Genomic DNA, 14,529 nt, shown 5'->3' with positions numbered 1-14,529 from the left:
ATAATTGTAACTATTGTCTGCGCTTACTTATCTATCATATGTACATTACCTTAAATTGTAACATTGTCAGTCATAATGTATTTAAATTTAAGTACCTAAATGTGTGTAAGTACTTTCCGAGTAAAAAACCTGGCTACCCATAGTACAGGGTATCCTAGTTTGGGAGCCAGGACACAATGTGTGTATACTTTCTAACAATAAAGATATTTTCATTTTCATTTTCACTTTTTCTAACTGAATTAGTCCTTAGTAATGACATAACAGGAATCTTTCAACTTTCTGAAACAATTTACTAATTAGGTAATTTCCACCCAAGTACCTTTGAAGGCTGTTTTCTGCAAATAATACTCCATTAAGCAATAGTTTATTTTTATTTTATTTTGGAACCTTGCGGAGTTTTTTAAATTAATAAGGGACCATGAGAATATCTATTTCAATTTTTTATTTCAAGTAGAAAATTCAGAGCAGTCTAGCTCGATGATATAATTTGAACTTTCGACATAAAAATAACTAACTTACATTACAGCTAGGAAGCTGAAACTTTTATGGTTAAAAGAAAAACTTAAGAGGATGACACAAAAATAAAAAATAATTTCAAAAAGTTATTCAAAAAACATAATAAAACATAATTGATCCACTGAGGTCGATTTTCGTAGAAAATTAGTTAAAAAAATCATAACTCCTAAACTACTAAAAATTGCTGAACATACATGGGGGTGATTTGGCTACCCCTTGACTTAAGGAATCAAACATTTTCCTTTGGATGTCACTCTTTGGGCCACCCTGTATAAATGACAATGGGCGTTTTGGGACCTATGTCCAATAAAGATGAGACATACATCGTTGGATAGCTCTTTTCAAGTGAGCAAAAAAGTATTATGGCGACAAATTCGTATAAGTTGTCCATTTTGAAATATATTCGTCGGAAGGAAGTATTTTTCTATGGCATTGCACTCTCTCTCCTGATGACAGGGCGTAATACACGTAAACACGTATTATTGAAATTGGAGAAATTACTTTCAACTGGTTTTATTTACTGAGATAATTAACAAATATAATATTATATGAAATATGATCATTTTGTTATAAAAATTAAAAATGAATGTGAAAAACTAACAAAAACATTAAAATTACAGAAATAAAATATAAAAACTTTCAAGGTACGATTATTTTAATTGGACAGTAAATCAAGACTAGCGCTTCCGTTATTCATATTCTGCAAAAAAATACCTTTTCAACGACGTATCACTCATTTCTATTGGTGCTGGTCCCAGCTTCCATATCATATATTGGTGCCCATCATCATTTACTTCAGTTATCACGTTATTTACTAGGTAAGTACTTGAGTAAATATAACAAAGGTAGCATACCCATTACGCCTAGGTACAGATGCTATTTTTAGTTTAACATTAAAATACGACGACTGAATGGCGTAGTGGTTAGTGACCCTGACTGCTATGCCGAAGGTCCCGGGTTCGATTCCCGGCTGGGGCAGATATTTGTACTCAGGTCTTGGGTGTTGATATATATTTATATTTAATATGTATCTATCTATGTATTTGTGTAGATATATCAGCTGTCCGACACCCATAACACAGGTTCTGCCTAGGTTGGTGTTGGATGACCGTGAGTGAGATGTCCCCACGTATTATTATATTAATATGTTTAGTCCAACCCATATTCGTAACTATGATCTTTTATTTTTTAACATTTGTAACTGACCTAAGCGTTGCGAAATGCTCCGATAAACAAGCTAGGAACGCAGCACCGTCGAATGGCGAACACAAACGGACGGTCGACGGTGAACGAGTGTCGTCTTATCCCACTCTTCGACATTATCTCCACCACTGAAAGTATTATGGTACCCTCTGAACACTTGGTCCAACTGCTTAGTCCGTCTGATCGGACCAAGTGAACTTTTTTTTTCTGTTGGATCGATTAAGGAATCGGACTATCATACTCGTAACTACTTTGCAATTAGAACATATGGTCCGCCTGATTGGACCAAGTAGTCGGAGTCGGACAGAAAGAACTAAGATTTTTAGAATAGAATAGCATACCATAGAATAGAATAGAATAGATTCGAATCGAATCGAATACGAGGTTTGAATTGAATTGATCTTCTAAAATTAAGAGTAATAAGCGATAAATGATGATTTCATCACGCACGCGGGATAGCACGCCATTTTCCCGCATCTCGCGTGCATATTTCACACGTTACAATCAATACTTGAATGAACGCGTGCGGGGAAATCCCGCGTGCGAGATCAAATCCACATGCTGTTAAAAAGAGCCTAAATGCCGAATTTCAACCGCTAACTCCCGTTTTTGTGGGAATCAACGGTACCTATACCTAAGCTACTTTACTAAATTAAATTTCAAGTGCCTATGTTTAGCCGTTTAGACTGTGCGTTGATATCGTGTGCGTGTCAATCATGGGAATTCCGTTTATAGAAAATCTAAATCTCTGCACATTTATCCTAAAACACCAACGTACTAAGTTTCATAGTTTTATCTTCAAAAATGACGAACAACCATTAAAAACTCTGTTTTCTGTGTTTTCTAGCACATAAGAACCGAAACCAAATGACAATGAAAGAAACCTCGTATTGTAAAGTATAGTCATATTTTTGGTTGATTTTGAGGATTCTAATTCCTACTGCAAATTCATACAAACTAAAAGTACATCAGCTAAGATCAAACCATACCGCGATCCACACGACCACCCGACTACGCCATCTATGAGCGGATTTAGGTACTATATAAATTAAACTTCTAAAACTCAACACCCATAAAACTTTCAACCCCTATTTATATTGCACCACTACACTTAAAATGCTATTTTTTTTCTTATTTAGTGCCAAAATAAAAAGTAATATAATGTTTCATCTTCAAAAATGACGTACTACATACACAATTTTAACCCTTATTTCATCCCCTCACAGGTCGAAGTTTCGAAAACGCTAGAACAAATGTTTAATTATTGCTCATCAAGTGCTTGCTTAAATTTAATATAAAGTTTAAAAATATCTAGCAAAAAAAAAGTAATCGTACCGTAAACCAAAGTCGCTTGTTAAAATGCTTTTAGAATTAAATAATTAGTAAGTACCTAGTATAATATATCTTTATATCTTATAATGAGGAGGGGGACGGGGACGGCCCCCCGTCCCCGTCCCCCTCTTGTGCGCGCTAGTTATATCCACTTAGCGACAATATAGCTTGATTGGTTTGAAATAAAATTTAATGATATTCATTTTATTATTATGCCATCATTTTTATCATATTATAGGAAACATGACTTGGCGATGATTTATCCGTTTTGGTGACTAAAAAGAATATCTTTTGTAAACTTGCAATTATTTTGAGTCGTGTTTATTTATTTTGGAACGTAAACGTTTTTGTTTGGGTATCTCGGTTTTGGAGTAGGTTTAATTATATGAACTTAGTTTATTTTATTGTTTGGACGACCGAATGGCGTAGTGGTTAGTGACCCTGACTACTGAGCCGATGGTCCCGGGTTCGATTTCCGGCTGGGGCAGATATTTGTTCCCGGGTCTTGGATGTGCCCGTAAAATGGCAATAGGCCCGCCCCCTATTACATTGGGACTAACATAACACTCTGGCCAAAAGTGGGTGCAGTAATGCACCTCTGCCTACCCCGCAAGGGAGTACATTAGTACAAGGCGTGAGTGCGTGTTTTTTTTTTTTTTTAAATTTTTTTTAAGGTGCTCGGCGTTAATGTACAAAAAATATTTTGGTAATGATTGAATTTTTAAATAAGTACGGTGGCCTGCGCCTAAAAGTATACAGGCGGAGTTTTTAAAATACTGATCTCAAGCTCACATGCTGATCAAGCACATCCACATAAACACCACTGCTACACACATCACACACAACACGTCCCCGGATTTATAACAGATGTAGCTGTTCCCTTCATTATCAGGGATCGCTATTTTAAAAATCCGCCTGTATACTTTTAGCCGCAGGCCACCGTACATTTATAATTAGGTCATATTTATGCAATTTAGGTTTACGACTTTATGAATACTGTATTTTATATTAATTTTACTTGAGCTATCACGTTATTTACTCGGTAAGTACTTGAGTAAATATAAATTTAGCATACGCATTACGCATAGGTACAGATGCTATTTTCAGTTTAACTTTATGATACGACGACTGAATGGCGTAGTGGTTAGTGACCCTGACTGCTATGCCGAAGGTCCCGGGTTCGATTCCCGGCTGGGGCAGATATTTATATTTAATATCTATGTATTTGTTTAGATGTAGATATATCAGCTATCCGACACCCATAACACAGGTTCTGCCTAGCTTGGGGTTGGATGACCATGTGTGAGATGTCCCCACATATTATTATTATATTAATATGTAGGTAGTTCCAGATTATCATAATCACAAAAATACGAGTCATTAAATGTTAATGTCAAGTTCATGTTTTGTTTAGTCAAACCCATATTCGTGAATACGATCTTTTATTTTTACATTTGTAACTGACCTAAGCGTTGCGAAATGCTCCGATAAACAAGCTAGGAACGCAGCGCCGTCGAATGGCGAACACAAACGGACGGTCGACGATGAACGAGCTTGGTTGACTCATCCCACTTTGGAGGTTTACCACCATCACTGAAAGTATTATGGTACGGTACATACATTGTAATTCTTGTTTAACAAACTCAGTACCATTACCTAGGTGGGTAGGTAATCTTAAAATATTTTGAATTTTCTTTCGTAATGGACCAAAATGTGTTATTTGTAATAGTTTGTTAGTAAGAATCAATATAAATAAAAAAAAAAACAAATAAAAAGATTTAAAATATAGGAAGTGAGTTGAATAATAGTGTTTCCAGGATGTTATTTTACAAGTAACCTTTTCCATATAATACAATGAAAAAACAACCATGCAGACCCAACGTATAATAAGCAAAAGTCAGCAATTTCAAAAACATCTAAAAAAAACGCCACTTTATTTTTAGCACTGTTTTTTGGTGTTTAAATAAAATGAATATGCTTTTTTGTTGGTTACATTTATAGGGGAACTTTGTTTTTTTTTTAATCAAATAATTTAAGGGTAGATTCTACGAGTAATTTCATCGAGAAAAACCCCTATATGTGGGATCAAATCTCAGTATTCTAGAAATAACAACCATTTTAAAGTTTTAGATACTTAGTTTTTTCTTCTTCGTCATAAAAATGATATCTCGAGATTTAAACGCCTTACGGACATGAAATAAAATGCTTTTATCCGCAAAAAGTCATCTCTATCTGATAAAAATATCCACATTTGCTAAAAAGTTACATAAAACAAGTTAAAAGCACGTAATGTAGTTTTTTTGACAATAAAAAACAGCAAAAGTTGACATTTACTTAAATGACTTTGAAAATAGCCTACCTTTGATTTTTTATGTTTTTTTTTCAAAAGTATTTGAGTTAAGCTAAACAATGATACCAAAACCGTATCTCTACGTCGAGGCAGTCAAGAGTTATTGCAAGTTCAAAACACACCTAACCACTGTTTTTGGTGATTCTTTCATCATTTTAAGTGAAAGAGTTTTCTGATTGTAAATGAAATCTTACTTACATCAGCTCCGTTAGGTGTGTTTGAACTTTCAATAATTCTTGACTGCCTCGACGTAGAGATACGGTTTTAGTATCATTGTTTAGCTTAACTCAAATACTTAAAAAAAAAATACATAAAAATACATTCACATGAATGTCAACTTTTGCTGTATTATATTACTTTAAAATGGCCGCCATTTCTAGAATATTGAGATTTGATCCCACATATAGGGTTTTTTCTCCATGAAATTACTCGTAGAATCTACCCTTAAAGTTCGTCGGGTTCGAAAAACAACACATTGTATAATTATATTCTGAATTTGACAAGCGTTTATTTTCCAAAAGAGGGTAGAATAGATATTGGCCTATAGTTTTCAACCCGGTGCCTATCACCACCCTTATGAATACGACGAACTTCAGAGATTTTCAAGACATTAAGGAAAATACCCAGTACAAGACACATGTTGAAGATAAATGTTAAAGGAGGAACACGAAAGTCCCTGTACTGCTTAAGTAGTAAATTCGAAATTTTATCCGAACCAACAGAGCAGTTATTTTTTAACCCCATTATCAGTAACTCAATCTCTTTCTCGTCAGTATTACGAAGAACAAAGGAATTACAGTTATAACATTCATTGGGTGACTCTATTGGTTGTTTTTTTTTAAATTTATAATTAGGTCTTACTTATGCAATTTAGGTTTACGAGTTTATGGATAGTGTATTTTATATTAATTTTAATTTTGCTATCACGTTCTTTACTAGGTAAGTACTTGAGTAAATGTAAAGATAGCATACGCATTACGCATAGGTACAGATGCTATTTTCAGTTTAACACTATAAATATGTAAGTAGTTCCAGATTATCATCATCACGAGACGAGTATTGAAATGTTAATGTCAAGTTCATGTTTTGTTTAGTCAAACCCATATTCGTAACTACGATCTTTTATTTTAACATTTGTAACTGACCTAAGCGTTTCGAAATGCTCCGATAAACAAGCTAGGAACGCAGCGCCGTCGAATGGCGAACACAAACGGACGGTCGACGGTGAACGAGCGTCGACTTTCCACTCTTTCCATTAACACCATCACTGAAAGTATTATGGTACGGTACATACTAAGCTATTGGTATTGTAATTCTTGTTTAACAAACTCAGTACAATTACCTAGGTGGGTAGGTAATCTTAAAATATTTTGAATTTTCTTTTGTGATGGACCAAAATGTGTTACTTGTAATAGTTTTTTTAATAAGAATGAATTAAAAAAAAAACAGATAAAAAGATTTATAGGAAAAGAGTTGGATAATAGTGTTTCCAGGATGTTATTTTACAGGTAAACTTTTCCATATAATACAATGACAAAACAACCATGCAGACCCAACGTATAAAAAGCAAAATTCAGCAATTTCAATAACATCTAAAAAAACGCCACTTTATTTTTAGCACTGATTTTGGTGTTTAAATAAAATGAATATGCTTTCATGTTAGGTTACTTTTACGGGGGGAAATTTTGATTTTTTTTTAATCAAATTATCGTCTATATAATTATATTCTGAATTTGACAAGCGTTTTTATTCTTTATTTTTTTAAAACAAGGTATGAGTTTTAGTTACATAGAAATCTCTATCAAATAAAATACCCGAGTAAGTAATACCTTTAATAAATTCCTAATTGTGTAGACGATACGCAATTTTAAAGCTGCATCTCAGCTTTTATTAATTTAATGACTGGTTTTATGGCATGAATGTTTAAAGTCTTGTATTTAATCCTCCACCTAAATTTATTCAATTCTACTCCAATAAATTCGAAATTTCCTCCAAAACGGATAAATTGTCATCAAATGGTATCTCCTATAATTTTGCAGAAATGAGAATAATTATATTTTTACTGCACACCATAAAACTATATCAACGCCATTTAAATTTATTTCAAATCAGATTATTTATATTTTCGCTAAGTTGATGTAACCAATATTTTGTTTTATGAGTATCATTTTAGTAACCCCGCTAAGCCAAAAAAAGTAATCGTACCCTAAACTACAGTCGCTTGTTAAAATGCTTTTATAATTAAATAATTAGTAAGCTATCTACCTAGTATAATATATCTTTATATCTTCTAATGAGGAGGGGGACGGGGACGGGGGGCCGTGCGCGCTAGTTATATCTGTCGCAGGCATCTGGTTTAATCTTCTATTTGATTGAACCACTAGCCCGTTCATTGGATGGCGCTATTCAGTTGTATGACTAAAGGACAACTCGTCAAGTCGTTGATTGTAACGTTCGACGTCTTGACTGAACGTCATTCAGCGAAGTCGTTGAATGGGATATAAGTAGTATAGCAACTTTGTAATGTCTGGTTAGGGTGAACATGACCAGACAAGAGTCAACAAAAAGACTATGTTACAAAGCTCTTATCTCACAAATGAACTAAACAATAACAATAAACGTACCTTCATATTGTTGTTCATAACTATCAAGTTTCGGCACAATTTTTTCTTTGAAACTATCCGCTCGCGGCGTAATAATAGGTAAATCCATGTCGTCACACTATTTTAACACAAATAAAGCACTTTAAAGCAAATTTATTTGCAAAAAAACTAACAATATAGGTGCTTTTTGTGTCAGCTGTTAGCTGTTAGACGCCATATTTGTTTTATTCACCATCTGACTGATTTTAAGTCAGCTAACTAGTTGGACGTTTTGTGACGCTTGTACAATCAACGTTCGGTCTAGACATACAATTGGATAGCGCCATCCAATGAACGGGCTAGTGATTCAACTAAAAAGGAGATTCAACCAGATGCCTGCGACATATCCACTTAGCGACAGTATAGCTTGTTTGGTTTGAAATAAATTTTAATGATATTCATATAATTATTATGGTATGTAAATAGTGCCATCATTCTTATCATATTATAGGAAACATGACTTGGTGATGATTTATCCGTTTTGGTGACTAAAAAGAATATCTATTTTACTTTTGTAAACTTGCAATTATTTTGAGCCGTGTTTTTTTATTTTGAAACGTAAACGTTTTTGTTTGGGTATCTCGGTTTTGGAGTAGGTTTAATTAATATGGACTTAGTTAATTTTATTGGTGCTAGGCGTTAGTGTACAAAAAAATATTTTGGTGATGATTTAATTTTTAAATTTATAAGTACATTTTAATGCAATTTAGGTTTACGACTTTATGGATAGTGTATTTTATATTAATTTTAATTTAGCTATCACGTTCTTTACTAGGTAAGTACTTGAGTAAATGTAAAGATAGCATACGCATTACGCATAGGTACAGATGCTATTTTCAGTTTAACACAATAAATATGTAAGTAGTTCCAGATTATCATCATCACGAGACGAGTATTGAAATGTTAATGTCAAGTTCATGTTTTGTTTAGTCAAACCCATATTCGTAACTACGATCTTTTATTTTAACATTTGTAACTGACCTAAGCGTTTCGAAATGCTCCGATAAACAAGCTAGGAACGCAGCGCCGTCGAATGGCGAACACAAACGGACGGTCGACGATGAACGAGCTTGGTTGACTCATCCCACTTTTGAAGTTTACCACCACCACTGAAAGTATTATGGTACGGTACATACATTGTAATTCTTGTTTAACAAATTCAGTACCATTACCTAGGTGGGTAGGTAATCTTTTAAAATATTTTGAATTTTCTTTGTGTTATTTGTAATAGTTTGTTAGTAAGAATCAATAAATAAAAAAAAACAGATAAAAAGATTTAAAATATAGGAAATGAGTTGAATAATAGTGTTTCCAGGATGTTATTTTACAAGTAACCTTTTCCATATAATACAATGAAAAAACAACCATGCAGACCTAACGTATAATAAGCAAAAGTCAGCAATTTCAAAAACATCAAAAAAAAAACGCCACTTTATTTTTAGCACTGTTTTTTGGTGTTTAAATAAAATGAATATGCTTTCTTGTTTGGTTACATTTATAGGGGGAAATTTGTTTTTTTTTAAATCAAATAATGTAAGTGTAGATTCTACGAGTAATTTCATCGAGAAAAAACCCCTATATGTGGTATCAAATCTCAGTATTCTAGAAATAACAACCATTTTAAAGTTTTAGATACTTAGTTTTTTCTTCTTCGTCATAAAAATGATATCTCGAGATTTAAACGTCTTACGGACATGAAATAAAATGCTTTTATCCGCAAAAAGTCATCTCTATCTGATAAAAATATCCACATTTGCTAAAAAGTTACATAAAACAAGTTAAAAGCACGTAATGTAGTTTTTTTGACAATAAAAAACAGCAAAAGTTGACATTTACTTAAATGACTTTGAAAATAGCCTACCTTTGATTTTTTATGTTTTTTTTTCAAAAGTATTTGAGTTAAGCTAAACAATGATACCAAAACCGTATCTCTACGTCGAGGCAGTCAAGAGTTATTGCAAGTTCAAAACACACCTAACCACTGTTTTTGGTGTTTCTTTCATCATTTTAAGTGAAAGAGTTTTCTGATTGTAAATGAAATCTTACTTACATCAGCTCCGTTAGGTGTGTTTGAACTTTCAATAATTCTTGACTGCCTCGACGTAGAGATACGGTTTTAGTATCATTGTTTAGCTTAACTCAAATACTTAAAAAAAAAATACATAAAAATACATTCACATGAATGTCAACTTTTGCTGTTTTATATTACTTTAAAATGGCCGCCATTTCTAGAATATTGAGATTTGATCCCACATATAGGGTTTTTTCTCCATGAAATTACTCGTAGAATCTACCCTTAAAGTTCGTCGGGTTCGAAAAACAACACATTGTATAATTATATTCTGAATTTGACAAGCGTTTTTTTTCCAAAAGAGGGTAGAATAGATATTGGCCTATAGTTTTCAACCCGGTGCCTATCACCACCCTTATGAATAGGACGAACTTCAGAGATTTTCAAGACATTAAGGAAAATACCCAGTACAAGACACATGTTGAAGATAAATGTTAGAGGAGGAACAAGAAAGTCCCTGTACTGCTTAAGTAGTAAATTCGAAATTTTATCCGAACCAACAGAGCAGTTATTTTTTAACCCCATTATCAGTAACTCAATCTCTTTCTCGTCAGTAGGTATTATGAAGAACAAAGGAATTACAGTTATAACATTCATTGGGTGACTCTATTGGTTGTTTTTTTTTTTAATTTATAATTAGGTCTTACTTATGCAATTTAGGTTTACGAGTTTATGGATAGTGTATTTTATATTAATTTTAATTTTGCTATCACGTTCTTTACTAGGTAAGTACTTGAGTAAATGTAAAGATAGCATACGCATTACGCATAGGTACAGATGCTATTTTCAGTTTAACACTATAAATATGTAAGTAGTTCCAGATTATCATCATCACGAGACGAGTATTGAAATGTTAATGTCAAGTTCATGTTTTGTTTAGTCAAACCCATATTCGTAACTACGATCTTTTATTTTAACATTTGTAACTGACCTAAGCGTTTCGAAATGCTCCGATAAACAAGCTAGGAACGCAGCGCCGTCGAATGGCGAACACAAACGGACGGTCGACGATGAGCGAGCTTGGTTGACTCATCGCACTTTTGAAGTTTACCACCACCACTGAAAGTATTATGGTACGGTACATACTAAGCTATTTGTATTGTACTTCTTGTTTAATAAACTCAGTGCCATTACCTAGATGCATATTTTGCATTTTCTTTTGTGATGGACCAAAATGTGTTACTTGTAATAGTTTGTTAATAAGAATCAATAAAAAAAACATATAAAAAGATTTTTATAGGAAATGAGTTGAATAATAGTGTTTCCTAACCGTAAACTTTTTCCATATAATATAATGACAAAACAACCATGCAGACCCAACGTATAATAAGCAAAAGTCAGCAATTTCAATAACAGCAAATTAACAAGTAATAATTGTAATGATTTATCAATTACTCATATATAATTACTCAAATACCTATAATGATTGGAAAACTCCGTTAAATAGCATGGTTCTTTTTTGCATCAAAGCAAACACGAAGGGATGGTTCACGTTGAAAATCAGAGGCTCGGATATTACTGGGCTCATGTAGGCAATACCGAAAACTAAAAGAAAATGTTTTTCTCAAAATCTATCTAGTTAACTAGGTACTTACTTTAGGCTGTAGTAAAAACGTCAGAAGAGAAAGCAAGAGTTGGAAGACATTGTCAAATAATTATTTTGATATATAAGTATATCCTAGTTCGATCATGGTCTTTATCACTATCTTAGGCTGAAATAATTTATATTTATCGAAAATGTAATGGTTCAGTCTATTAATCTATGATTTTCAGGTAGCGACTGACATTATTGTATTTTCGCTTGATGTGAATATTCGCGTGGATATTAGTTCGAGCTGTTTTGTATTGTATAATACACTAGCTGTTCCCGCGCACTTCGCTTCGCCTTAAAAAGTTTTCCCGTGGGAATTCCGGGATAAAAAGTAGCCTATGTTCTTTCCCAGGGTCTAGATCGTATGTATACCAAATTTCATTCAAATCCGTTCAGTAGTTTTGGCGTGAAAGAGTAACAGACAGACAGACAGACAGACAGACACAGTTACTTTCGCATTTATAATATTAGTTAGGATGTATCGAGCAGCTCCGCTCCCCGTAATGACATGCCGAATATTCAACTTGTCAGTCACCACCTTTTTTTTTATGAACGTCGGGCCCACAAACTACGTACACATTTGTGGGCAAAACGATCTTCGAATCGACTGGGGATGAGCTGTATCAGACTCATATTAACACTTGCTTTAACTTCAAGATGGCCGAATAAGTGTAAAAGATGCATAGTTACCATTAGCCGCTGCTGCCTCAGACCCTTCCTCGTTCACTTCAATGAAAGCCTTCTGTTTCGCATCACCAATATACAAAGGCGCCTTAGATTTCAATAGTTTGTCAATTGTGGCTTTGCCAGGCTCAAAGAGGCTGGATAGACCCATCTGAAATTAAAATTGAAGAAATTAGTGTTGTAGAATTTGGTGATTTTAAATTTTGTTAAAAGTAGGTAACGGTAACCATTAAAGGTATAATTTTAAATGATTTTCATAGGTCCATTTTTAAAAACTTACGTTAGACATGACTTCTTTGAGATCGGTCTCCGTCTCGATTTTGAACTTAGGAATGTACACTTGGATTTCGGCCTTGTACATTTCACTGAGAGCTTTGTTGAGGTGCTGTGGCTCTTTGAGCTTCTCGGTCAGGGCGGGCAGACCTTCGATGTCGTTGGGCAGAATGATCAGGAATGACGCTTTTTCTCCTTCGTAGGGCATTTCCAGAAGCTGAAAGTAGTGTTTTATAAATAAATTCAAATTGTCCGCAGAATTTGTTATCATTTGAATGAAAATGGTGACAAATTAATGATAAGTATGTATACCTTAGTTATATTATATGTCATAAATTCATAATTATTTGGTATTACAGTGCGACAAACTTATCTGTTCCGGTGACAGTAAACTAAATTGGTCCATATCTCATTTTTTATATATATACAGGGTGTTGCAAAAAGTCTATACTAAGCCGAAACCTACATGTGCAGCATGGTTTATCTTAGCCTAAAACTGAAATCAGAATTTGAAAATTCGCGAAAAAAAAAATTCATTTTCCATACAAACTTTGTTGGTCACGTGACTTTAACTATGGAAAATTAATTATTTTTTTCGCGAATTTCCAAATTCTAATTTTAGTTTCGGGCTTAGATATACCATGCTGCACATGTAGTTTTCGGCTTAGTATGCCAATTTTGCAACACCCTGTATTAGATGCGTTTATTATAACCGCAAGGGTAAATTACCATTACGGGAAAACATCTTAAAGAATGAAGAAATATTAGGCATTTACGTGAGCTCTCACCGGAACAGATAAGTTTGTGGCACTGTATAGGATTTTGATTGTATTATCTATTTCAAAGAACTTAGTTTGTAGGTATCACTACTTCCCTATTAAAACGATTTTAAATGTGAATAAGGGGAAATTCAAATGCTGAGTTTCCTTATAAGGTAATTACCTTAGCGTCCAGTTCAGCACTTTCTCCATATTTGAAGCTAGCCTTCTGGTACATTGTGGGAACCTTCACGGTCTTGTCCTTGGACACGTGGAAGTCTCGCTCGGTGGTGCTCGCGTTGTCGAACTTGCTCTTCCATGTACCCTGGAAAAGATAACCTCGATGTCTCGTTCAGGTATATCAATGAATGTGTGCCATTCCATGGCAACCGTTATACAAATTGGCAAAAGTGGTGGTGGTATGGTATAAGCCAAAAGACTACTGGACATTCTGAGCTACCATTGTTCAAAAAATTTTTGTAAATATCTTTGTCATATCCTTTCGGCTTTACTTTTGCAACTCATAGTGTATTCTAATCAAATACGACATTTTACAGCAGATTCAATTCCTCCAATAACAATTGATGGATCTATTTATTTACCTTGAAGTAGATGGCATTGACAAGAAGGCTGGCGGTGTCGGGTTTGATACTGTCAGGGTCCACCAGGTCCTGGATACGGTTGTTGGTCTGCTCTTCCACCTGGTAGAAACTATGATTAGTAAATATGACTCAGCTACTACCTTTGTGAATTACTGTTACAAAAATAGATATTTAATGAGTCAACCATAATTATCATTGTGACCAATACTTATCGCATGATTAATGATTGATTCGCAAGTTCGGCATCACCTGCATTTTACCGACAGGTTAAACGACGACACGATTAAGCGTAATTATAATATGTGGGGACATCTCACACACGGCCATCCGACCCCAAGCTAGGCAGAGCCTGTGTTATGGGTATTGGACAGCTGATATATCTACACAAATACATAGATAGATACATATTAAATATAAATATCAACACCCAAGACCCGAGTACAAACATTTGTCTTTAAACAAATATCTGCCCCAGCCGGGAATCGAACCCGGGACCTTCGGCATAGC

At 34.1% G+C, this 14,529-nt stretch overlaps 1 protein-coding gene across 1 annotated transcript in view; it reads right to left on the bottom strand.

The window, feature by feature from the left end:
• LOC105395080 (antichymotrypsin-2-like) overlaps positions 1–14,529 on the bottom strand; it is a gene marked incomplete at its 3' end in the record, with an annotated part of 28,706 nt that overhangs the window by 5,771 nt on the left and 8,406 nt on the right. Inside the window, 4 exon segments of the mRNA NM_001305514.1 lie at positions 12,396–12,540; positions 12,670–12,879; positions 13,605–13,745; positions 14,023–14,121. Coding sequence (NP_001292443.1) covers positions 12,396–12,540; positions 12,670–12,879; positions 13,605–13,745; positions 14,023–14,121 — 595 coding nt within the window.

Source organism: Plutella xylostella, chromosome 22 (genome assembly GCF_932276165.1).
Source record: "Plutella xylostella chromosome 22, ilPluXylo3.1, whole genome shotgun sequence".
Classification (NCBI taxonomy): Eukaryota; Metazoa; Arthropoda; class Insecta; order Lepidoptera; family Plutellidae; genus Plutella; species Plutella xylostella.
Note: the sequence above shows the minus strand (reverse complement) of the source record. Positions and strands in the feature narration are given on the sequence as shown.